Source organism: Syngnathus leptorhynchus, chromosome 10 (assembly GCF_054491065.1).
Source record: "Syngnathus leptorhynchus isolate UIUO chromosome 10, UIUO_Slep, whole genome shotgun sequence".
In the NCBI taxonomy this organism is placed as follows: domain Eukaryota; kingdom Metazoa; phylum Chordata; class Actinopteri; order Syngnathiformes; family Syngnathidae; genus Syngnathus; species Syngnathus leptorhynchus.
This window is the reverse complement of record NC_141204.1, coordinates 4,218,486-4,241,329: the sequence shown is the minus strand read 5'-3', so window position 1 is coordinate 4,241,329 and position 22,844 is coordinate 4,218,486. Positions and strand designations below refer to the sequence as shown.

General features: G+C 43.9%; 4 protein-coding genes across 9 annotated transcripts in view; 2 read left to right on the top strand and 2 right to left on the bottom strand.

Moving 5' to 3' along the window:
- Nucleotides 1-108: 108 nt before the first annotated feature.
- On the top strand, nucleotides 109-8,076 carry LOC147050024 (lysosomal cholesterol signaling protein-like). 4 transcript variants are annotated; one of them, XM_085922828.1, is made up of 24 exons: nucleotides 126-186; nucleotides 401-594; nucleotides 714-861; nucleotides 1,087-1,216; nucleotides 1,281-1,465; nucleotides 1,665-1,817; nucleotides 1,889-1,956; nucleotides 2,031-2,202; nucleotides 2,284-2,439; nucleotides 2,503-2,586; nucleotides 2,649-2,772; nucleotides 2,842-2,926; nucleotides 2,994-3,081; nucleotides 3,164-3,407; nucleotides 3,483-3,560; nucleotides 3,645-3,778; nucleotides 3,949-4,109; nucleotides 4,174-4,311; nucleotides 4,421-4,582; nucleotides 5,604-5,879; nucleotides 5,963-6,377; nucleotides 6,504-6,582; nucleotides 7,012-7,124; nucleotides 7,220-8,076. In XM_085922828.1, the coding sequence occupies exons 2-19, from the start codon at nucleotides 425-427 to the stop codon at nucleotides 4,467-4,469; spliced, it is 2,367 nt and encodes a 788-aa protein (XP_085778954.1). In that variant the 5' UTR covers nucleotides 126-186; nucleotides 401-424; the 3' UTR covers nucleotides 4,470-4,582; nucleotides 5,604-5,879; nucleotides 5,963-6,377; nucleotides 6,504-6,582; nucleotides 7,012-7,124; nucleotides 7,220-8,076. The 4 variants fall into 4 exon arrangements, with proteins under 4 accessions (XP_085778953.1, XP_085778954.1, XP_085778956.1 ...); XM_085922827.1 differs by lacking the exons at nucleotides 5,963-6,377; nucleotides 6,504-6,582; nucleotides 7,012-7,124; nucleotides 7,220-8,076 and having other exon boundaries at nucleotides 109-186; nucleotides 411-594; nucleotides 5,604-5,724; XM_085922830.1 differs by lacking the exons at nucleotides 5,604-5,879; nucleotides 5,963-6,377; nucleotides 6,504-6,582; nucleotides 7,012-7,124; nucleotides 7,220-8,076 and having other exon boundaries at nucleotides 4,429-5,071.
- LOC147050025 (transmembrane protein 41A-B-like) lies at nucleotides 5,056-8,042 on the bottom strand. The gene is made up of 5 exons (XM_085922840.1): nucleotides 7,779-8,042; nucleotides 6,541-6,691; nucleotides 6,278-6,439; nucleotides 5,990-6,128; nucleotides 5,056-5,893 (listed from the first exon to the last, which is right to left on the bottom strand). The coding sequence occupies exons 1-5, from the start codon at nucleotides 7,919-7,921 to the stop codon at nucleotides 5,676-5,678; spliced, it is 813 nt and encodes a 270-aa protein (XP_085778966.1). The 5' UTR covers nucleotides 7,922-8,042; the 3' UTR covers nucleotides 5,056-5,675.
- The window catches only part of LOC147050021 (calcium/calmodulin-dependent protein kinase type II subunit gamma-like), a 38,964-nt gene continuing 24,055 nt past the window's right edge, over nucleotides 7,936-22,844 (top strand). For all 3 annotated transcript variants that reach the window (XM_085922835.1, XM_085922834.1, XM_085922836.1), the window contains exon 1: nucleotides 7,936-8,075. In XM_085922835.1, coding sequence (XP_085778961.1) covers nucleotides 8,060-8,075 — 16 coding nt within the window. In that variant the 5' untranslated portion in view covers nucleotides 7,936-8,059. The remainder of the gene's footprint in view (nucleotides 8,076-22,844) is intronic.
- Nucleotides 15,656-22,341, bottom strand: bean1 (brain expressed, associated with NEDD4, 1). The gene is made up of 4 exons (XM_085922841.1): nucleotides 22,302-22,341; nucleotides 17,124-17,327; nucleotides 16,930-17,065; nucleotides 15,656-15,998 (listed from the first exon to the last, which is right to left on the bottom strand). The coding sequence occupies exons 1-4, from the start codon at nucleotides 22,324-22,326 to the stop codon at nucleotides 15,656-15,658; spliced, it is 708 nt and encodes a 235-aa protein (XP_085778967.1). The 5' UTR covers nucleotides 22,327-22,341.

The following is a 22,844-nucleotide window of genomic DNA, read 5'->3' as shown; positions in this document are numbered from 1 at the left end:
AGCACCATTCACTCTGCTCTAATAGGCCCTCTCTCCACGCCCTTGCGTCGCATTCAACCAATCGACGAGAGATGCGGAATTGGCTTTCGCGGCCGATTGGTCCATTTGTCTGTCAGTCACTTCCAGCTGTCAGATTCAGAAATCCCCACAGATTTCACGGACAAAATGGTGATTTAGTCAACAAAGGTAAGCGTTATAACCTCTAAACTACTAAAATATTTGTGTCTAAAATGATATACAAGCTGTTTAAAATAGATTCATCAACACTGAAAACCTTCGCATGGCTGAACATGCCCTGATGTTTTTAGCATGCAGCAGCTAATATGGCTAATAACAGACAAGCCCCCTACTCATTGACTTCCATTAAAACGTTTTAATTTGAATATACAATCCGTTTGAGTTGTCAACAGTCCCGGGCGTCACCATGGAGGCAGCCAGCAGATATGTACTCATCCACGGGAAGAACATCTCCCACAGCTCCCTGACGAGCCCTGATGGTGGTGCTGGTGCTGGGCCTCATATGTCCATCGACAAGCTGTTCCCTGCCTTGCTTGAATGCTTTGGCATTATCCTGTGTGGATACGTAGCTGGCAGGTAGCTTATGATTTTTGTTTTTATTATTGATTACAGATTTGTGTCATGACACAGTTAGCACCCCAAAAAAGGGTCTGAAAATAAATCTTAAGATGTGATCGTTCCCCCCCCCTGCACAGGGCTGACGTGATCACGGAGAACCAGGCGAAAGGTCTGGGTAACTTTGTGTCTAAATTTGCCCTCCCGGCTCTGCTGTTCAAAAATATGGTGCTGCTGGAGTTTGGCGATGTCATCTGGTCCTTCCTGTGGAGCATCTTGGTCGCCAAGGTCAGCTTCTGCTCTGGAGGTATCATAATGCCCATGCCTGTGGGTAAGGAGAGCCATTATCCCAGACGCACTAGTATTAACCATTTATTGGATTGGACAGTCACACATGCTAATACAAAATGAAACAATTTGAGGCGATATTCCGACGCAGGCATATATTCTTTATCCTCAGCAAAAAACACACAATTATAGCTGCTTACTTTGTACGTGTGTGTGTATGTTTAGGTGGCTGTGTTCACGCTGGTGTGTGTTCTCACACTGTTGGTTGCCAGTCCAGAAAACCGGTACGGCAAAGCCGGACTGTACGCCATCTTTGCCACGCAAAGCAACGACTTTGCCTTGGGCTATCCCATAGGTGAGGTCTCCTAAAAATATATATGTCATCCTGGAGTACTTACTTACAAGTTGTATATCTCCAGTGGATGCTTTGTATCGGAGCACGTATCCGGAGTACCTACAGTATATCTACCTGGTGGCCCCCGTGTCGCTCATGCTGCTCAATCCCATCGGCTTTGCTCTGTGCGAGATGCAGAAGTGGAGAAAGAGGACCGACCAGCATGTGGAGCGAAGCACGGCCCGGGTGCTGGCTGTGGTCGTCCTACAGGTACTACATCATTGTTGACCTTAATAAATGCTGAATCCTCAAAAGCTCTGAACGGTACCTTAATTCATTAAAAATGTAAAATAAATCTGGATTAATTAAAAAAAAAAATGGAAACACTGTAAAAAAAATCTTGATTAATTAAAAAAAAGAGAATTAATAAAAAAAAAAAAAATGCAGTCAACCAAATTGTCTTCTCCAGGTTTTAAAGAACCCGATCGTGTTCATGGTGGTCGTGGGCATCGCCTCGCATTTTGCTCTGGGCCAGAAGATCCCCGACGTGCTGTCCCAGTTCATCGATGGCCTGGCCGACTCTTTCGGAGGTGCCGCTTTGTTCTACCTGGGTCTCACCATGGTTGGTTTACCCTCATTTTCATTTGAAATATTTTGTAGGAGGACGCGACTGACTTTTTGTTTGCGTCGCAGGTCGGGCAGCTGAAGAAACTGAGGCGAGACGGCGGCGTTGCGTTGATCCTCCTCATCACTGCCAAACTGTGAGTAGCAGTTTTGATATAGCATTCAAATAAACGAGTTAAAATCTCATTTTATTTTGTTTTTTTCTCCTCAGTCTGGTGATGCCGCTCTTCTGCAAGGACATGATGGACATCCTGAACGTGGGTGTCAACAGCACTAGCTCCAATCACACCAGCTTGTCCAACTTTGCCTTCCTCTACGGCGTCTTCCCGACTGCGCCCAGTGTGGCCATCTACGCAGGACACTACGACATCGAGCTGGAGGTGGTGAGTAGCCGCTTTGTTGGCAATTAAAAAAAAATAGATATATTTTTCAAAATTTCGATACATTTCGGTGTCGCTGTTCAGGTGACGTCAGGCATGGTCATCAGCACCTTCCTCTCGGCACCCATCATGTACGTCTCGGCCTGGCTGCTGACCATCCCGCTGATGGACCCCGCGCCTCTGGTGGCCGAGCTTCAGAACGTCAGCTTCAACATCAGCATCGTATGCCTACTGGCGCTGGTAAGACGAGGACAACAACAACAAAAAAAAACACACATGATAAAAACGGAACTCCACTCGCAGATTTGGACCATCGCTGTGATGCTTCTCAGTGGGAAATTCAAGCGTCTTCCTCACCTCTTTTCCTTAAATCTCTTCTTGGCTCAGGTCAGTGTCCAACATCCATTTAGAAAACATCACTTTCTGATTGTGGTCCATCCTCGTTCCAGTTTCTGGTGTGTGTGAGCATGATCCTGTGGAATTCCCTGGCCAGACAAGAGGATAATCTAACGGGCAAAATGTTGGCCTTTGCGATGCTCTACGGCTCTTTGTACAGCACGTACATTTGGACGGGTGAGTGTGCCGCCGCTAATACGCACGCCAACCACTAACTGCGTTTCTCCTCTACTCGATTTTTTTTAGGTTTAATCCCGTTCTGCTTGGTTCTGACCAGCAGAGATGATCTCCTCAGGCTCCGCCCGGCCATTTTCATGATTTTGGGTTGGGGGTGAGTTACACAGTAAACATACACAAAAAAAAAAGATGGGACATACTATTTCTATTATTGTTTTCAGGGTTCCTTTCTTCATGGTGGGAGGTCTCTTGTTAGTGGGCCAGAGGACCGACTCCATCGACTCGGCCTTCTTCTACGGACAAGCTCAAGTTGGACAAACAGTTGTTTAATCTGTGGATCATGCCATTGAAAAATCAATCAATGTTTTTTTTGTTTTTTTTTAATCTGCAGATTATCAGCACAGCGACAGTGCTGTCCATTAGCCTGGCGCTAGCTGCCATTTCTCTGATGGGCCTCAGCCAGGGACACAGCGAGCAGAGAGGCTACCACGTCCTGAGCCGAACGGCTCTTCCCGCCTCCAGTGAGGAGCAGCTGAGGACGCCTGCCGGTTCAGACGACCCACTACCACAACAACAGCAGCAGCAACAAGAACAGTCAGCGGATCTTTCACCTTCTGTCTGCAGTATTAACTCTGGTATTCTGTTTTTTTTCCGGGGTTTGGAAGAATCATTTTTGAATGATGTATTTATTGATCATTGTTTTGTGTTAGACCTCCAGACGGCTCCTTCGCTCCAGTCCATGCCGGATATGATCACCAGCACGCAGAGGAACCATGTCAACAGCACAGGCATGAAATACAAGTTGTACAATTCGATGAAGCGCTAATTTCTTTGTTTTGGGGATTAGGTAGTTCATGCAATGTCATTAACAGGCCACACGGGGGCGACATGCGACGGGCATCAACAGAGTTCGCCCTCAGCGCCAGAGCCTCGGCAAGCTACAGATGACAAACAGACAGTCAGACACGTTCTGCTTTGTCTTCTGCTTATTGTCAGCCTGCTTGCGGTGAGAATTTTGATTTATATCGTATATTTTCAAATATTTCAGGCTCTTCAATAGGAAACTAAAATGTGGACTCACCGTTTTGGCATTTACACTCTAATTTACACAGGCAAATTGTAAAAATGTTCTATTGTGACCACATATTTGTTTTTCTGTTCTATGTTGCCATGTAGAACCTTTCAAGCTGCCTGTGGTGGTTGCTGAACAAAGACCCCGGCCGCCTGTACTTGGAGCTTCAGTTCTTCTGCGCCGTGGCCAACTACGGCCAAGGTTTCCTGTCCTTCGGGATCTTCGGCCTGGACCGTCACCTCATCCTCTTGCCTTTCAAGAAGAGGTGAGCATACCGGGCGGCAACGTGTCACAGTCACGTGACAACCGCCTCGCTACGGTGCCCACAGGTTGTCGGCGTGGCGAGGACGAGACGAGGAACAGAGCGGTGTGACCGGAGGAGATCGCGAGGAGGTCCGGCTCACTTGCACGCAGTTTGTGCGCTACCACAAAGAGCACTGCGTGCAAGGACTGCTGCACGTTCGCAGGTGTGTGTGCACGTATCTTACAAAAATCAACTTATTGTGCTTTTTTTCTTTTTTGGCACTTGTCTCTTCTGTCCTTCCCACATTGTATTCACTCTCTGTCTCCCTCTAGTGCCACAGGAGAGAGCGCGAGCGCCCGAACCCATGAATCCTTGCTTTGATACCGACAGGCAGAAGTGGCCCCGACACCAGCGTGACCTCTATTTGACATGAAAAGTCAGCGACCGCCATGATGTCCCGTCTCCTCCCTCTTCCTCCCCAAAAGTGCCTTACGGTACCGTTCTTCCATAAACCTGTGATGGTCGCTGACTTTACTTCCACTCCATTTCACTTGTCAATCATCTTCAAACCACCCTTGGTTTTTAATCACTAAAAATGCACTGCACTGACACAAAATTAGGAATGGTTCCGGTGGATATAAAAAGTCTACACACCCTTGTCTAAATTACAGATTTTTATATAAATCTAAATAAGCACTGTGTACATTGAGCTAATGCACTGTATTTAAGTTTTGTTTTTGTTTTTTTTCCCAAAGATGATTTATTTGGAAATTGACTTGATTACCTTTCACATTTGATTTTTATTTTAATACATATCAGTGTTTGAAGAAAAAGGTTTATGGATACCCACCAGTATTTATCGATATAAAAATATGATCATCTTCACATTAACATTTACAAAAGGTACGCGATCTCTGCCAATGTGAATTCTGTGTGTGTGTGCGTGTGTACAAGAGAATAAAAAGGGTTTAGTGAGTGCGTTTTATTGTGCATTTTCCTTTACATGGATTTCAAAAATATAGTAAAATAAACCAGCAGGGTAAACACTTGTTTAAACATTTTGAAACTATTTGTTCAAAGAGGAAGAGAACGACAATCTCATCCTCAGAGACACACATAATGTGTAATAACTGGTATTGTCAATAAAAATAATGATTAAGACATCTAAGTGCTTCACAAAGGCCTTAAAGGAACAATATGCAAAATGACATAAAAACATTAAGAAAATAAAAAATGCTTGTTCAGCATGTAAACAGCTTTAGTTGAAAAGCATCTTTGCTTGAACCTGACATTCCTCTTGATAAAGATAAGAACTAAGGAGTAATTTCGGTCGCCAGCAGAGGGCGCTGTTACACTAAACGTCAGTACTCGGATGGCTAAAAGTGGGCGGAGGAATCGATTTAATTATTATTCCACAAAAAATACTAAAACATGTTAAGACTTGCGGGGGGGGCAGGTATAGAACATTTTAGGGAATTTTGGACTGCCACATTAACATATATATTTTTTTCACAGTGATGTCAAAGCTTGTGGTGCAATGTTCACCAGTGGAGACCTCAAGTATTCAAAGTCCTCATCCTACCTTCGTCATCGCCTCTTTCGATCACCATCCAGCGTTCCGTCCATGTCTTCCACCTTGAGGTGAGCTTGACCGTAACGTTTTATAAGCGCGCCGGGTACCAGTGCCACCAGTGCGATGGACAGCAGTTGAGCCAGCGTGGCCCACGAGAAGATGTCATCCAGAGAGTGGATCTCGGAGAGGATGGCGCCCGTGCGCACGCAGATGAAGTTGTAAGGAATCAAACCTGGAAATGCAAAACCGGAGGATTATTTTATTTATTTATTTTTTAAGCGAGCCATGCTTGTTTGTGCAGTGTCGAAAAAGCAGGGAGAGCGCTCACCGATGAAAACGGAGAAGAAGAAGATGGACATGGGGATGTTGAGGACAGGACAAGTGATGTTAAGGAACCAGTTAGGGGTCATGGGGAAGAAGCGCAGGAAAAGGAGGAAAAAGAACAAGCTGCTTCGGTTTTCCTCTACCTGACACAGAGCGGGAAGAGATGGAAATGTATTTTTGGGAACTGCTTTTTAAGATTTTGAAATCAAACTAGCTTCAGGCTTTATGGCCTACTTTTTTTTTTCAAAATTCTCCACGAATTTTGCCTAGCAACAAGGAGAAATCACCATACCTTCCTCTGCAGCAGCGCCACCTTGTCCGGGAAGATGCGAACCACATGCTGCTTCCCAAAGGTGGAGGACAGCAGGTAGCAGAATGTTGAGCCCATAGTGGTGAGCAAGCACGCCAGCGCCAGCCCCTCCCAGGGTCCGAATATGGCGCCGGCCAGCATGTTCTGACCCGGGAAACAAAAAACGATAGTCTATTTCTAGTGCAATGTATTTGCTTGTCCTTTTTAGACAGAAATCACTATCCCAGGTCGTGAAAGCATCTCACCAGGAAGGAGGAACCGGGAATGGCAAAGGACTGCTTGTAGAGGTATGCGCTGCAGAAGAGCAGCAGAACGTAACCGTGGTGCTCCTGCTTGTAGAACCTAAGCATCTCGGCAAGCTCCCGAAGCTCGTCCAGATCAGACGGGAACTTCAGCCTGGAGGTTGAGAAAAGCAGAAATTGGGTCAAATGGACAGTTCAATTTTTAACCCAAATTTGAATCCAGCATTTTTAACAGTGTACTGTTATTCGTCGGAGCTGAAAGCAAAATACGATGACAGACAGTCTAAAGATAGTCCATACTGATAGCCTTTAAGGGAAGTGTCAAAGTTGGATTTTTTTTTTAATGCACTTAAATTGCACGTGTCTGTCTCATCCATGTAGCTTCACTGAGATGATTTACTGTTGCTTGGCCACCCTTAAGCAACACAAGCTGTGTGCGTGTGTCACATTCTGGCTATTTTGGTCTCTTTACAGCAAAGGAAGCAACTCAAAATGATCAAGGATGTTCAAGTCGTCGACACGGATTTTTGAAGCGGCGACGACAGACAGTCCCCGTTTGCCAACGAGGAGACGAGAAGAGTGTTTAAGTGAGAGCCATTACGCATTGGGTGAAAATAAAAGTGCCCACGCTGACACATTGCACTCCCAAAACACTGAACGCGTTCAAATGTCACGTGTGCAGAAGATGACCAATGGCGGGATCTCACGTTGGCCCTGCTGACCAATAGAAAGCGCCGCTGGTGAGAGGCCCAGCAGGTGCTGGACAAGGCCCACGGGTTTAAGTTACATACAAGGGGGATTCTAGTGAGTGTGTGTTTTTCTGCCCTCGAGTCATGCCTATTTGTGTCTTTCACACACTTGAGATTTAAATCAAAATCAATTAACAAGTCTGCTTCACAGTTTTGAGCTCTAAGGTTGGAATCTCAACATGGCCAGGTGTCAATGGTTGTCTACACGTGTCCTACGATTGAGCGGCAACCATTCCAGGATGTATCTGGCCTCTCCTCCTTGTTGCAAGCACAATGAATACATGTCAATTATATTTTGTGAGGCAAAGCCCTAAAAAATGAAAACCAACTTCTTGTTCCAAAAAAAAAAAAAAAAGGAATTATTTAGAATTATTTATATTAATATTCGTCCATGACAATTTAGTTTTGAGCTCGCATAACTATTATTATTTTATTATTGTTTAAAAATAAAATTAAAATAAAAGTGGGACTTATTCGTTGCACTTGACCTACTTGTAGTAGTGGGGTTCGGGTTCAGGCTCCCCAGGCGAGGTTGGCGGGAAGTGTTCATCCGCCGGCGGGAGATGAGTGGAGAGCACGTAGAGGTAGACGCTGGCCGCTGCCACGGTGGCCGCTAGCCCGACGAGGGAGCGCATGTCGTCCACTCACAAGTTTCTTCGGGCTCCGCTCTGCGACTTGAAGTTTTAAGAGGAGAGAAACGAGGCAGGCGGGCCAGTTGGACGACCCCCAGGGAGGCGACTCACGACGGCGACGGATCAGGTGACACCCGGCGAATGGCAACTTTCTCCGGTAGGACATGGTTTTATTTTTTTTACGGTTTTTTTTAACAAGTGCTGTCGCATATTTCTTTTTATTTCGTCAATGTTTATATAGTGAGTCCGTTTTAACGCCATTTATGCCCCAATTGTCGTTTACAAATGGGTGTTGATTGACGGCCATGTTGTAGTGATTGGTTGGGGCCACAAGAGGGCGGCATAGTAACAATTACAAATCCATGTTATGTTCACTTTCATGACTCAAATAGAATTATTGTGGTTTAAAAATACTTCTCTACAAGTGAATTTGTTGAAAATGTTGAAAGTTAATTACTTTGGGGTTTTATGTATACTAAAGATATTTAGGTTTTGGATTGAAAAGGTGAGTGAGAGACAAAAGTTGAAAATTCTTGCTTTCAGTTCATGGTTTTGAAATTTAAATGTGTTAAACAACTCAGGACAAAGCACCTTTTTATTTGAAACTACCGACTGTTCGCGTGGATGGACATTATGAAAACAACTCATTGATGTTGTCAGACGTTTGCGTTCTTCATACGAAATGCTTTCCAGACTTTTACTGCAGCCTATTTCAGTTCTGGTCTGTTTCTGGGTGTTTCTGCCTACAGTCTCCTGTTCAAGAGGTAAAATGCATGCTCTTTTGGATTAAGATCGATTCATTGTTATGAAGATACCTAGGACACCTTTTTAAATTGCCAAGGAAAAGTCTATTTGTGAGATTTGAAACTCTTTCTGAGGCTCTTCCTGACATCAAATCATCAGATTCTTCAGCCTCCGTGGATGGAGTTTTCTTCTTGCTCCTGGCGTCTTGATCGGATGCCTGGTGGGAGGCGTGCACTCTGTGATCGGATGGCTCGTAGGTTTGAGTCCGGGAGCTGCTCTGATCGGAGACTCGGTGGGAATCCATTCCCGCGCAGCTCCATCTTTTCGACTGCTAAGAAAGTAACCCTAAACATTTCTCAAATGACTTTTCAAGACAACATTTGATTCCAGCCACTTTCTTTTAATGACTGGTATAAATCCTGTTCCAAAAGACCCGTCACTCATCGAGTTGTTTGTCTGGAGCGCCTCCAAGCGTTCTCATTGGCTCTGATGTTTAAATCAATTCAGACAATGATCTCAATTACAATCGATATTTGGTGCATGTCACAATTTCGACTCAAGAACTCACACCAGAAAAGACTCAACAAGGCCCCGTTTTGCTATCACATTGATATTTTGTACATGTCCAGGGTCCCTCGTAGTCAAGGGAACTCAATCTTTTTATTAAACAGTTTATCACATGACCCAGCAACTATACATAGAATCTGTCCCGCATAAGATATTTTGTCCAATTTATGTCAAATGTCCCTAATAGCGCATACCTTCAGCAGTCATGACACAAGCAGGCACGGCCAACAGCGCCAGCAGTAGGAGGACAACAAAAACTCTCATGACTTCTATTCTCAGTGTCGGACAATGTGAGCTTCAATTGATTGTCTATGTGAAGCCCTTTGAGACTGCTTGTGATTTAGGGCTATACAAATAAACTTGACTTGACTTGTATGCCACCGATCTGAACAGGAAAATATTTATATTGTACGCACTGTGTTTGGGCGGATCTTAAGGTAATAAGAATTCCTTCTCTAATGAAGGATACACCTTGAAAACAGGATTGGAACATTTGCTCAACTTTTCTTTATTGTGGTGGAGGTGTGGACATACTTTTTAGTCATTAAAAAATGCGCAAGCCAAGGTCAGGTCAGATTCATTGTGAGATTTGAAACACTTCCTCGGATTTTTACATAAAATCAGCCGTTGTTGTCCAGGATCACTTGGAGGCTTTTGGAGTCTCGCAAGGTCTTGATCATGTAGACTGCGTTATGATGGGATGCATGATGGGAGCAGATCGTCCGCTCCGGGAGACTCTCCCTCGAGTGTTTTCTGTTTCTGGTCCGTCCCACTCTCTTGTCCATTTCTTAAAAATTGTTCTCGACACGTTTTTTAGACGATGGCTTTTGCCTGACTCTATTGTTATGCTGCTTTATGCTATTTAGTGTTCGACTGTTTTCACTGTCTGAGCCTAAGATCAGGGGATGCTTTGAGAATTATTGTCAATTGATTGTCTATGTGAAGCCCTTTGAGACTGCTTGTGATTTAGGGCTATACAAATAAACTTGACTTGACTTGACTTGACTGTCCTTGTGGTTGTCCCAGGGCTTAAGAAGAAAATATGAATCAACAGCCACTTTATTTTATTGTCTGTTCATAATGACTTACCAGTCAGTTGCCAGTGTGGCAAATGCCGAAGATGTTTTAGTCTAATTAAGATACTTAATTGCATTAATTACATCCGACATTTAGTGCAAGACATGAGTCTGTGTCCGAAAAGACAATAAGCATTTTTCATTTGGATATTTTTGTACAGAGCAACACTGCCCCAACAGTCAGGTTGGTTTCCAATCTGAGTTACATGTATTAGGCGGGCTTGTTAAGATCATTCAGTAGCTTCCCAGGTCCTTCAAAGACAAACTTGTCGTTTTTGTCTGTTTGCTGCAATTATGGGCGGCATAATGGAGCACCGGTTAGCACGTCTGTCTTACAATGCGGAGATTGTGGGTTAAATTCCGGCCTTACTGTGTGGAGTTTGTATGTTTTGTGCCTGCTTGGGTGTTCCTCCCATATTCCATGTAGTAGACCGATCAAACACTCTAAATTGCCCGTAGGTATGATTGTGAATGGATGTTCGTCATGTTCGCGTGCCTTGCGATTGGCTGGCGTCCAGTTTGGGTGTCCACCGCCTACTGCTACAATAAGGTCACATGAGTCATACACGCAAAATACTAGATGATTTACCAACATTTTTTTGGTTACCATCTATTGTGAAGAGTTTCTGAAGAAATACTTTGATTGGAATGAGATGAGACAACCTGTTTACCACATAACTGCGCCGATGAATTGTTGGCGTTGATGGGAAAAATGCGAAAAGAAATGAATGTCCAATACAGTGGATGCCTCTATGTTGAGGCACGGTAGACAACAGCAACCGAAAACCCATTCGGGCTCGGGGAGAACGTGCAAACTCCACACAGGGAGGGCCGGAGATGGAATCGAACCCGTTTTCGTCTGTCGGGTCTAAGTACCATCAGACATTAATTCACACACTGAAAAAAAAGAGGAGAAGACAACCAGTATTTGTTTTACTCACGAGAACGACAGAGCGCTCAGTTACAGTCTCCATTCATTCTGAGTTCTTACTCTGCGTTCTTTTTTTATTGTTTTGTTTACCCTGGTTACAAAGGCGTCGCGACACTAAAGGGAGGGGTAACGGCTTAGGTAACGAAACGAAATTACAACCTGTTCCTCGCCAGCCAATTTCCCTCTTCATTGTTGGCTGCCTTCTCGAACCGCGTTGAGTGTCTTTGTTTCCCTCAAAAGAAATGATTGTGGAACAATGCAGCTAAACTACTTTTGCTAAGTTCATATTCTTGTCAAACCAACACAACACACATTTAATAATGATTAAATAATTAGAGTCCTTTTGTGCAAACACTTCAACAGATTTTAAGACGTGAGATAACTTGTATGGAGTTACTTAAAAAAACATTGAGTAAATATGGAATAACTTGTATGCGACTACTTCAACACGTATGTCTTTTCTATCACATTTAACAAGGGAAAACAGCCCTGATCAACAACAGTCGATGGATAAAAGCTACAGGGTTAAATAAAAGTAAAAGAAGTTCTTTGTGCTAAATAGAGAGCTTTTGCTGCTATGAGAGTTGTGCTCATGACGGAAAAAGGAAAGGAGTAAAGATCACACACACAGGATTGATAGATAAGGAGTTCTCTAAAGACAGACAGAAAACTATGCTGGACCAAGGTGATCCAACTTATAAAGTCTTTGTCATCTCCTGAGTTTTCGTCATCTCCTGAATTTTTGTCATCCCCTGAATTTACGTGGTCTCCTAAACTTTCGTCTCCTGAATTTTTGTTGTCCCCCGGGATTTTGTCATTTACTGAGTTTTTGTCGTCTCCACATTTTTCGTCATCCACTGAATATTCGTCGTCCCCTGAATTTTTGTCATCCCCTGAATTTTTGTCGTCCCGAGCTTTCGTCATCCTCTGAGTTTTTGTCGTCTCCTGAGTTTTCATCATCCCCTGAATTCTAGTCATCTGCTGAATTTTCATCCTAATGTTCGTCATCTCCCGAATTTTCGTCGTCCCCTGAATATTCGTCGTCCCCTGAATATTCGTCGTCCCCTGAATATTCGTTGTCCCCTGAATATTCGTCGTCCCCTGAACATTCGTCGTCCCCTGAATATTCGTCGTCCCCTGAATATTCGTCGTCCCCTGAATATTCGTCGTCCCCTGAACATTCGTCGTCCCCTGAATATTCGTCGTCCCCTGAATATTCGTCGTCCCCTGAACATTCGTCGTCCCCTGAATATTCGTCGTCCCCTGAATATTCGTCGTCCCCTGAACATTCGTCGTCCCCTGAATATTCGTCGTCACCTGAATATTCGTCGTCCCCTGAACATTCGTCGTCCCCTGAATATTCGTCGTCCCCTGAATATTCGTTGTCCCCTGAATATTCGTCGTCCCCTGAATATTCGTCGTCCCCTGAACATTCGTCGTCCCCTGAATATTCGTCATCCCCTGAATATTCGTCGTCATCTGAATCTCTGTCGTCTCCTGAATATTCGTCGTCCCCTGAGTTTTCGTCATCTCCTGAGTTTTCGTCTTCTCCTGAATTTTCTTCCTCACATGAATTTTCTTCATCTCCCGGATTTTCTCCTTCTTCTGAAGATCGATTGCCGTTTCCTGGTTTCCGGCTTTCTTTTTCACCGTCCCATGGTTTTTTGTCATCTGCTGAATTTCCTCCATCTGAATTTTCTTCCTCCCATGAATTTTCTTCATCTCCCGGATTTTCTCCTTCTTCTGAAGATCGATTGCCGTTTCCTGGTTTCCGGCTTTCTTTTTCACCGTCCCATGGTTTTTTGTCATCTGCTGAATTTCCTCCATCTGAATTTTCTTCCTCACATGAATTTTCTTCATCTCCCGGATTTTCTCCTTCTTCTGAAGATCGATTGCCGTTTCCTGGTTTCCGGCTTTCTTTTTCACCGTCCCATGGTTTTTTGTCATCTGCTGAATTTCCTCCATCTGAATTTTCTTCCTCCCATGAATTTTCTTCATCTCCCGGATTTTCTCCTTCTTCTGAAGATCGATTGCCGTTTCCTGGTTTCCGGCTTTCTTTTTCACCGTCCCATGGTTTTTTGTCATCTGCTGAATTTCCTCCATCTGAATTTTCTTCCTCACATGAATTTTCTTCATCTCCCGGATTTTCTCCTTCTTCTGAAGATCGATTGCCGTTTCCTGGTTTCCGGCTTTCTTTTTCACCGTCCCATGGTTTTTTGTCATCTGCTGAATTTCCTCCATCTGAATTTTCTTCCTCACATGAATTTTCTTCATCTCCCGGATTTTCTCCTTCTTCTGAAGATCGATTGCCGTTTCCTGGTTTCCGGCTTTCTTTTTCACCGTCCCATGGTTTTTTGTCATCTGCTGAATTTCCTCCATCTGAATTTTCTTCCTCATATAAATTTTCTTCATTTCCCGGATTTTTTCCTGCTTCTGAATATCGATTGCCGTTTTCTGTTTTCCGGCTTTCTGTTAAGAATAAGGACAACAATTGATAAGATTTTTACCATTCGGATTCCATTTTCAATTCCGTTTTACGATTCAATTCTTTATCGATTTTCATTTGGGGAAAAAAGCTCATCAACGATTATGATCCATTTCTTTTATAAATTGCAACTTTGTGGAATATTCTGTTAAGAGGAAAGAATGCAAACATTCTCCTTCATTAGAAATCATCACCCGGCACTCCCTCCGCAGCGGATCAAACATGCGACACTCCGTTAAACTAATTGAATGTTGCGTGTACAAATGCCTTTGTATGTAAGAGGTATTTCCTACCTTTGTTGAAATTTCAGTTTCAAATCCTTGATAAATCGATACCTACTCACTTATACATAATCCGTGAAACAAATATGAAGCCTAGGAAAATTCCGAAACATCTACACATCCGCAAGCCATGGCAAATTTGTAAATTTGGTGACTTACCCTTGATCGCAGTTTCTAATGTTGAAACATCTTTGATGATGCTGTTCCTTGCTGTAGGAAGAAAAATCAAAATTCACTTCTCAGGACTGTGTCCATCAAATTCTCTTTCCATTGTTGTCGAAAAGAGGAACATACCTTCAGCAGTAACGGGCTTGGCGTACACGGATTCCGCGGAAAGCGCCAGCAGCAGCAAGAAAACGTAGGCCCTCATGATCTGTTCTTCTCAATGAGGCGCTGGTTTGAACTGATTAGTTTTAAATCACACAGCGTGTTTTAACATCAATGATCCCAGCTGCCCTGTCAATCAAGAATCGTTTGATGGTTTTGCATATCGATGTGCGTGCGTGGCTCATTAAATACCCAGTTAATTTGGTAGGTGGAGTCCCATTTTTTTCCGCCTTCTAATTAAGTGTACTTTATTACGTGTTTTCCACAGTAATATTTTCCGCCCAGTTTTCGCTCTGACTCTCCCCTCCCGACAATCATTTTTAATAGTGCTAATAATCTTAGTGCGTACTGGAAAAGATATTTTACCTCAACAAAATTTCTTTTGGACCCTTCCTTGGTGCTCTCAGAGTTGCCACCCTTTTGATTGATTTGACACCTTTTCTTTGGAATACCACTCATAGGTAGTCGGAACAAATCGGAAACTATTACCTCCCTGGTTGCATTGTTTGTGTCCTCTAAAGTCACGACGCCTTTTCTTGACATTCCACTCCGATGTAGTCAGAACAAAACAGAAACAGTTACCTTCCTGTTTGTGTTGTCTGTAAACTCCGAAGTCATGTTTATCTAACCGTGACTGTTTTTGTTCTCATCATGTGTAGGTACTCTCATAGTTTGGAAGTAGTGACCATGACCAAAGTTGATTTGACATTGCCATCCTATTGGTTGACATGTTGGCTGCGTCCCAGCCAACAAATTTCCCCTAAAAGTTGCTGAATGTAAAAAATAGAGCACAACATATAAAATGTCTGCCCCAAGAATGGTGGCAAAACACTACCTTTTATTCTAAATGAATCTCTTCAGCTGTCTTGACACCATGATGTCACAAGATGGCACATATTGCTTTGACCAGAGTACAAAAACAGCAAAATACGTAGGTGACTGTTCTAGGACATGGATGACATATTGTCGGACGATCTTTTATCTTCAATGGCCCAGTTTGTCATTCTTCTTTGCCAAACAAAACACTAGTGTACATTTGTCTTGAATGTTTTGGTAGTAGTGACTTAGTAGTACGTGCTACGATGTGCTTGTGTATAGTAGCTTCAACTTGAAAATGCCAGTTTGTTTCTGGCGTCCATTGTGTTACCTCAACATGGAGGTGAGTCTTTAAGTGACATCCGTTTCACCAAAACCAGGAGACTTTGTTTAGTCTGTGAACTCCCTGAAGAAAAACTCTTCCTTCTGTTGAGTTTGGAAATTAAAAATCCGCCACAGTTTGTGTGATGGCAGAGGACAGGCGCCAGTGGAAGGTCCAAACAAGTCATCTTACGAGATCTGGCTGATCCCTGACTGCCGCCTGTTGGCGTCCGTGTCCCTCTCTGTTTGATATTTGGAAAGGTCACATGGCACGAGGGGGAGGGGCTGCCCCTGCTCTGCCACCACCGCCTCGTACGGGGGCACCGCCTCGTACGGCGGCGCTGCCTCTGACGGGAAGGAGATGGATGCGATGCGTCGATACTCCGAAGGTGGTGAGGCGGTACCGGCGGTACTTGGACCTTCCTCCGCCCCCTCGGACTCATTCTGACGGGGGTCCCACAGCGAGTATGGTGGGGGGTCGTCTGTGGGTATGTAGATGTGAGTGCAACCCGGCCCCACGCATTCATCGTAACTGCGGAGAGGAAGAAGAAGAGTATTAGTTCCCCTAAAGGTGTAAATTGTCGAGGGGTGTTTGTTTTCCGAGCTGGCTTAACACTCTAAGGAGCTTTAGAAGAAAATATTTTGACCTTGTCAGGAAGTGGTGCTCCCCACCAAAAAAAAAAAAAAAAACAAGTTTGTAATTTAATTGTAGCTCAAGGCAGACGTTGCTAAATGTATTACTTTCGAGGGCGGTGGCAAACACAAACCGACCCTCGCTTCTTTGTGCCACTCCAGCCCAAGACACAAAAATGATGACAATAATCACGGGAACTGACGATGATGCACTTGATAAAGACATCACAAGTTCCCGTCACAAGTTGTCCTATTTCACTCACGTGTTAAAAGATTCAAAAAACAAAAATCAAAGAGATGTTTGTCATGTGAGAAGCGTTTGTCATCTGATAACAGATTAACCGCAGAACGACAGGATGAGAAAAGTATTTGTTTGTGGCAGCCCGATATTGCAAAATAAAACCATGGAAATAGAGGGAAGACGTCTGCTTTTACCTAGTTGGCCGATCCAGTCACGTTCGTCACTTCATATCGTTTCATTTTTTTTCTTTACGCTGACATGGCAGGGGGACAGAGGAAGGCTGTATTTGAATTATTTATTAAAATTGCCAATTAAACCAGCTGACATTTCAGTTCAAACACAGCCTGACTTGGCCTTTTTACACACACACACACACACACACACACACACACACATATCCAAAGGGCAGCAAAAGTAGAACCAACATAAATGGTTCCTCATAAATGGATGAGCTCACAAAGAGGTCAGTCAGTCAGTGTTGGAGGACACATTTGACGTAAATGGCAAAATGCACCCTAACTCGCTGCATTGTTTAAAAGATAAACAATCAAAATAATTACAGACAAATAAAGAAATGACAAACGCTCACCGTGGCGGAGAGTCGGGGTACAAGTGGTTGACTTGTGACAGACTGTAAGAGTCAAAGTCCAAACCGGGCGGGAAGTCTTCTAAGCAGGTAGACCTCAGTTCTCCGACAGAGCCTCCGAAGGAGTAACCGTCCGGACCTAGAGGCAAAGTCGGGTTTCAAACCAGGTTCAGGGTTCGGCTTAGGGATGTACGAACCGTAGCTGGCTCTCAGGTGAGGGTTTCGTAGCCGGCTGTCCTTGCGTAGGCTGCCCACGATGATGGTGACGCAGGAGAGGAAAAGCACCAGGCCTATGACGATACCCGCCACCACCAGCGGAGACACCAGGAGAGACGCTTCGCCCCCAGACTCATGCTCAGTCCTGCAGTCCGGGTACTCCCCATGGCTCTGGTTCGAGCTCACTGGCGGAGTGGAGGGAGAACCTTATTTAATGGATTTCAATGCCGTCATCGGTAGTGATTTGGGTCACATAGTTTGCATTTTTTTTCCTTATGTTAGCATAATATGCGGCCATTGTTAGTGTAGTTGTTCCCATAGCTGACTTTTTATGCAGATGGTATGGAAACCATGAATGCTAGCCCCGTCGAATCCGGAGTTGCGTGCCAAGCGGCGTGTTGCGAGGAGAAAGAGTGAGAGTGCAGTGTGGCGGGATGTCATGTTACGTAACAGCTTTATTCTCCCGCACACACTATCGCACACACTACAGACTCCTTCTTATCCCTTCCTCCTTTGCCATCTTTCCTAGCCTCATCATTCCTCCGGGGACTCACTCCACTTTAGCGTGTGACAGATAATTAGAGCTACACTTTACACACCACGCACACACTACACACACCACACGCGGCGTATCCATCTCAGCCGTTTAACGTCTCATTGCTGTTTTTTCTCCTTTTTTTTTCTCGGGCTTGTCGGTCTTCATCTTCATGACATCTTCCTTGCAGTCGCGTCACTCTCTCCTAGGGGAGTGTGTTTGTGCTAAATGCTAATATTTGTAGCGTTTAGTTCAACGTGTACTCATATTCACGACGTCGAATACTACTGTAGCAGTTACTTTATGTACGACAATACGAGTACAATAATTATATTTGTGTAAATCAAAGCTCGTGATGACAATGAGGATGTGATAAAAACATCAACCAAAGAGCAAATCATGTTAGCAGAGAGGACACAAGGATGCCTCGGAGCGCTCGTCTGGCGTCTCGGAAAACAATGTCTCGGGAACACTTAGTGGCGAGAGACCAATTCTCTCGTGTGAGGAATGGCTGACAGCAACACGACAACAGAAAACACAATTATCCGCGCTGAGATGAGACACTGGAGACAAAGTTAGATCACGCCTTTGGAAATTAGATTGAAGTTTTATTTCTGGAGTGGACGAATCAGGATATTAACATGTTAGGAAACAATGGGAACGGATAAGACCAAAATATTGCACGTGTATGTACTAAGTTCTCTGTGCTTACAGTAAACAAATTGCGTTGTTTTTTTTTTTTCTCCGAAATACAGCCGTGGCTTTCGGTTGGTGTAAAAACAGGATTGTAGAAGACATTGAATTCATCCTGAACAAAAACTAGACTGAGCTTCAAATACTTGCTGTAGTCACTCTTCTTTTAAATTGACACAGTATAGTGCGACAGTTTCTTGCCACCTAGTGGCAGCCAGTGGAATTACAGATAAAAACAAACTCCAGTCTAACAGCAGAATGCCACTTGGTCCGTTTACCTTAAATGAAATCAATTTGAATTCCTTATATATCGAATCGCTATCGTAATTTTTAGAGGAGTGGTCGCATTGTGATGATTTTCAAAATGTTTCAGCCCGAGTTGGACGTGCGCCTTAAAGTAATTCACTGCCCATTTTGCAAGAGCATTTTCACAGATCTTTCCATATCTACAGAATATTGTGAAAATCCCACTTTGATTGATCCATCAATGGCTGTGCTCATCGGGATCGGCCGGATGAGGTCGAATGGTCACAAGGATTGAAGCCAGATTGGCTGCAGCGCTTTAAATCCATCCACGATTGGTCGATTAAGAATTTGATCAGTGGTGAAAATAGCATGTTATCTGCTCTAAGCAAGTTGCGCCAACACACGCTGCTCGCACTTGGCTGAGGCCGCCCGGTGGGATTCAGGATGCGAGCTGTGATATTTTTCTCTTTTTTTTATGATCATCGGTCTGCCTGTGTGGCGAAGGATATCTCACCTTCTTCGACACTCGCCTGCTTTTTCGTTCTCACTTCTCGGAAAACAGCTGCTCGGGCTATTTCTATATCTTTATGGATTGATTGAGGACATTTCCTGTAGTACTACTTTGATTTCCAAGTTTAAATTTGTTCCTGTGATCAAGCAGGTAATGTTAGTAACAATAATGTTGCCATAGTTACTCTGCAAAAGTAATTTAGTTACACAAATGACAAAGCTCCTCTCTTTCTTAAAATTTGATTTCCCTTTACTCTGTATTGTTTTTTTTTTTTTTAATACAGACTGAATCTTTGTTATTCGCAGCTTCGCTCATCTCTGTTCCGATTTTTTTCTCCGAAGCATTACGTGGGCGATAACGAGCGTCCAGAAAGCAACGGAGGAGATGATCAAATAGAGGCGGAAAGGGGAGGAAGAGGCCACATTTAATCGTGTTAACGCAGCACCGTAACATCTGTCTGTGTTGGCCACACAAACACGCATTAGCGCTCTGTTACCCTTTATTTCTCCTTCCTCTCCCCCCTCCTTTTCTCATTCAGCTGTTCCAAGTCACCTCCCTCCATTTGTTACCCCCCTCCCCTCACCCTTGGGAGAGTTTCTGTTCTCCCATGATACCCTTTTTAGCTAGCTGGAGACAGGATATGTTGTTAGCGAGGGCCGACAGGCTGGAACATGAGGGGGAAAAAAAAGGAATTAATTAGCCGATTAATCGATGATCACGATTTTATCTTGCCAAATATTGGAATCGGAATCAGTCTGAAGAAGTCATTTTTTTTTCTGTCCTTTTAGTTTGCCCGCACCATGTCAAACAGTCAGCGCTCATCTTGACCACCTGCGGTGCTCTTTAATTGTCATCGGGGGTGTTAGCGAGTGAGCCGGAACAACCTTGCCGATCTGAAACCTCCCCGCCATACATATGCACGAGGCTCATATCCATTTAGATAGATGCAAGCCAGCCACCCTTATAGATGCTTGGATGGCCACATCAAGCCCCCCCCCCCAAAAAAAAGCGCTGTTAAAAGCACTTTTTTTTTTCCTGGCGTCCATTTCCATAAAACGCGGCGATGCGGTGATTGATAGCTGGCGAGAGGCGAGGCGTGGCGGCACGCCGCTGATGGATAAATGATGTGTGCAGCCACGAGGAACACACGCAGATTCCATTTCAGATCTGCCCGCATCACAGCCGTGCACCCCCCACACCCGCCGTATGTAGATTGGCTTGAGTCTTTATCTTTTTGCCACTGATAGCATGCCCCCCCCACACACACACACACACACGCCTCTGGTATTCGCTTTCATATTACTGCAATGTATGCAAGTCAACAGTCATCAGGGGAATTTAAATGGTTAGCACAGAAAAAAATATGTATTTAATAGATTATGTGGCAGAAGGTACAATAAAAATTGCAGTGGCGGCGCTATGGGGGGGGTGGGTACGGGGACAATGCCTCCCATTAAATATGTCTGATGAGTCAGGCCAGGTATTTGGGTATTATCCAATTTTTCCAGAATTTATTTTTCAACATTTCCATCTGCTATAATCGAGTTACTATTTTTCTGAAGGAAATTATGGGTTCGCAAAATAAAATTGATTTCACGTTAGAACCTTGGTTGTTAGCCTAAGCGAAACACCAACTCTCACCTCGCCCTTCCCCTGTAGAAGTCATTTTTTGGTGGGCACTGGCACTGCTTTGACATTGTTATTAATGCCTGTCAAGTAATGCAAACACATTGCTCCCCAACCACAAAGCAGCAGCATGCAAAATGTCAACCTTGGCCATTGGAAGTGTCTTATCTCCACCCAGCAAGACATCCCTGAGCTTTTTATCCATCTCTTGGCTCGGCTCCCTTTTGGGAAGCACGCCCCAGGTGCCAGGAGGGATGGGAAAAGGGGGGGGGGGAATCAGATAAGGATGTGAATAATACATCAGAGGAGAAAAGAAGGAAGGACAAGGTGATGAGAGAGAGGAGAGAAGGCGATTTAAAGGGCAGGAAGAGAGCGCGTTACTTGTCCGTCCGTCTGTCCCCCCCCACCGCGTGTCCCGGACGCCTCCGCCGTGGTCAGGATGCGTTGCGTAAGCACGGATTCATCTTTTATTGAAGCATCTATAAATACTGTCTGTTGTTCTCTTGGGTTTAAAAGCTCAACCTCTGATCCGGTTATAAATAAAGAGGTAAGATAGCCACCGAACAAGCCACTTTTCCCGTGCTCGGTCGAAGTGAAGACCTCACGTGACATTGTGGATCCGTGCAAACTATTTGAGCGCAAAATGCTAACGTAGCGTAATTGTCGTTTTCATGCTGTCATTGGTGCTACGGTTTGGACTAGCAACTGAGTGCTTCTAATGTGATGGGAATGGAATGACGTAATTTGATGAATTGATTGACATTGTGAAATTGGCAACCAGCAGAGGTGCTGTTGAGTCACAACACAAGTTGGAAAAACATTGTAAGAAAAGCGCATTGAAAGAACCGATTATATGAGTTCATTGATTGCTCGGATTTCTGTAAATTGAGTTGTTGATTCATCGCGTCTTGAAGAAATTGGGGCCAAACAAAGTGTGCAACTTGCCTTAGAGCGACCAAAGAAGGAATAACACAACATCAACTATGACCCAGTTACCCCGGGAAACATTTTTTTGCTCATGACTGATAGTGGAGAAATCCGAGTATTCAGGGAAAAAGAAACATCTCAAAGTATCTGTATGACACGGGTGGAATTTCCTTAACAGAACTGGGAAATCAATTTAAAGGGCACGTCATGCGAAATGAAATTTCTTTTGATGCAAATATGAATGAGGATTTAAAAAAAATAAACATTTCTGGCTTTACAGCTAAATAATAACATTGTGTCCTACATGGAAACAAAGCATCAAGATAAAAGCAGAATTATGTAATTCTTATTTCCAATTTTAATAATAATAGTAAAAATAGTAACAAAAAAAAGTAAATAATAGAACTATAAACTAATAAATATAAGCATCTTAAAAGACATTAAAAACCTTTGTGGAAAAAGGAAAAAAAACTATACAATTCCATATCCATTATTTCCCTATTATGAATATTTAACGTAACTGTAACCTATGTAAACATTTCACTTCCAACCAGCCGCAACAAATGTCATGAGCCCTCCAATTTCAATTTGACAGCGTGAAATCACAACAGCTTTGCTTACCTGAGCAGATCAATTTCATCAGCATGAACTCGTGTTCACAGTGCTTCCTCCCAGCACATCTCAACGGGCAGGAAGCCAACTTCAACTGCTTGCCGACACACGCGGATGCTGCTAGTGCTCCGATCTCCACAAACGCCGCTACGCAGGGACGATGGATGGAGGGAGGGAGTCATATGGAGGAAAGCGAGAGAGAGAGAGAGAGAGATAAAGAAGGGCAAAACAAAACATGGAGAAAAAAAACCCAACATAAAGCATGGAGATGGACAAACATGATGGCAGGTAGTGAAGGAGGCGTGCGGCATCCCAGCCTGCTGTTTACAAAGCCTTAGGCACACTACTGTATGTTTGCATATGTGTGTATGCCTTGCAATTGTTCATCCTCTTGTCTTTACATGCTGCTGCGGCACAATTTTTGACTTGAAATATGCCAATTGCAGAGTAGCTCGGTATGCAATTCATGAGAAAATAGACTCTAGTGCCTTGAGGTTGCACGGCTACCTCAAATTAGCTCTCCCTATTAAATTATCGTGTTTCCGCCTTGGC

Excerpts from the sequence above, each read along its gene's own strand:
- LOC147050024 (XM_085922828.1), top strand. The coding sequence starts at position 425 with ATGGAGGCAGCCAGCAGATATGTACTCATCCACGGGAAGAACATCTCC. Across the intron at positions 3,561-3,644 it reads GAACCATGTCAACAGCACAG|GCCACACGGGGGCGACATGC; the intron begins GCATGAAATACA and ends TGTCATTAACAG. Across the intron at positions 4,312-4,420 it reads GGACTGCTGCACGTTCGCAG|TGCCACAGGAGAGAGCGCGA; the intron begins GTGTGTGTGCAC and ends GTCTCCCTCTAG.
- LOC147050025 (XM_085922840.1), bottom strand. The coding sequence starts at position 7,921 with ATGCGCTCCCTCGTCGGGCTAGCGGCCACCGTGGCAGCGGCCAGCGTC. Across the intron at positions 6,692-7,778 it reads CCCGAACCCCACTACTACAA|GCTGAAGTTCCCGTCTGATC; the intron begins GTAGGTCAAGTG and ends CTCAACCTCCAG. Across the intron at positions 5,894-5,989 it reads CTTCTTCTCCGTTTTCATCG|GTTTGATTCCTTACAACTTC; the intron begins GTGAGCGCTCTC and ends TTGCATTTCCAG.
- bean1 (XM_085922841.1), bottom strand. The coding sequence starts at position 22,326 with ATGCTGATGAAATTGATCTGCTCAG. Across the intron at positions 17,066-17,123 it reads TCACCTGAGAGCCAGCTACG|GTCCGGACGGTTACTCCTTC; the intron begins GTTCGTACATCC and ends CTTTGCCTCTAG. Across the intron at positions 15,999-16,929 it reads TACCCCGACTCTCCGCCACG|TTACGATGAATGCGTGGGGC; the intron begins GTGAGCGTTTGT and ends TCCTCTCCGCAG.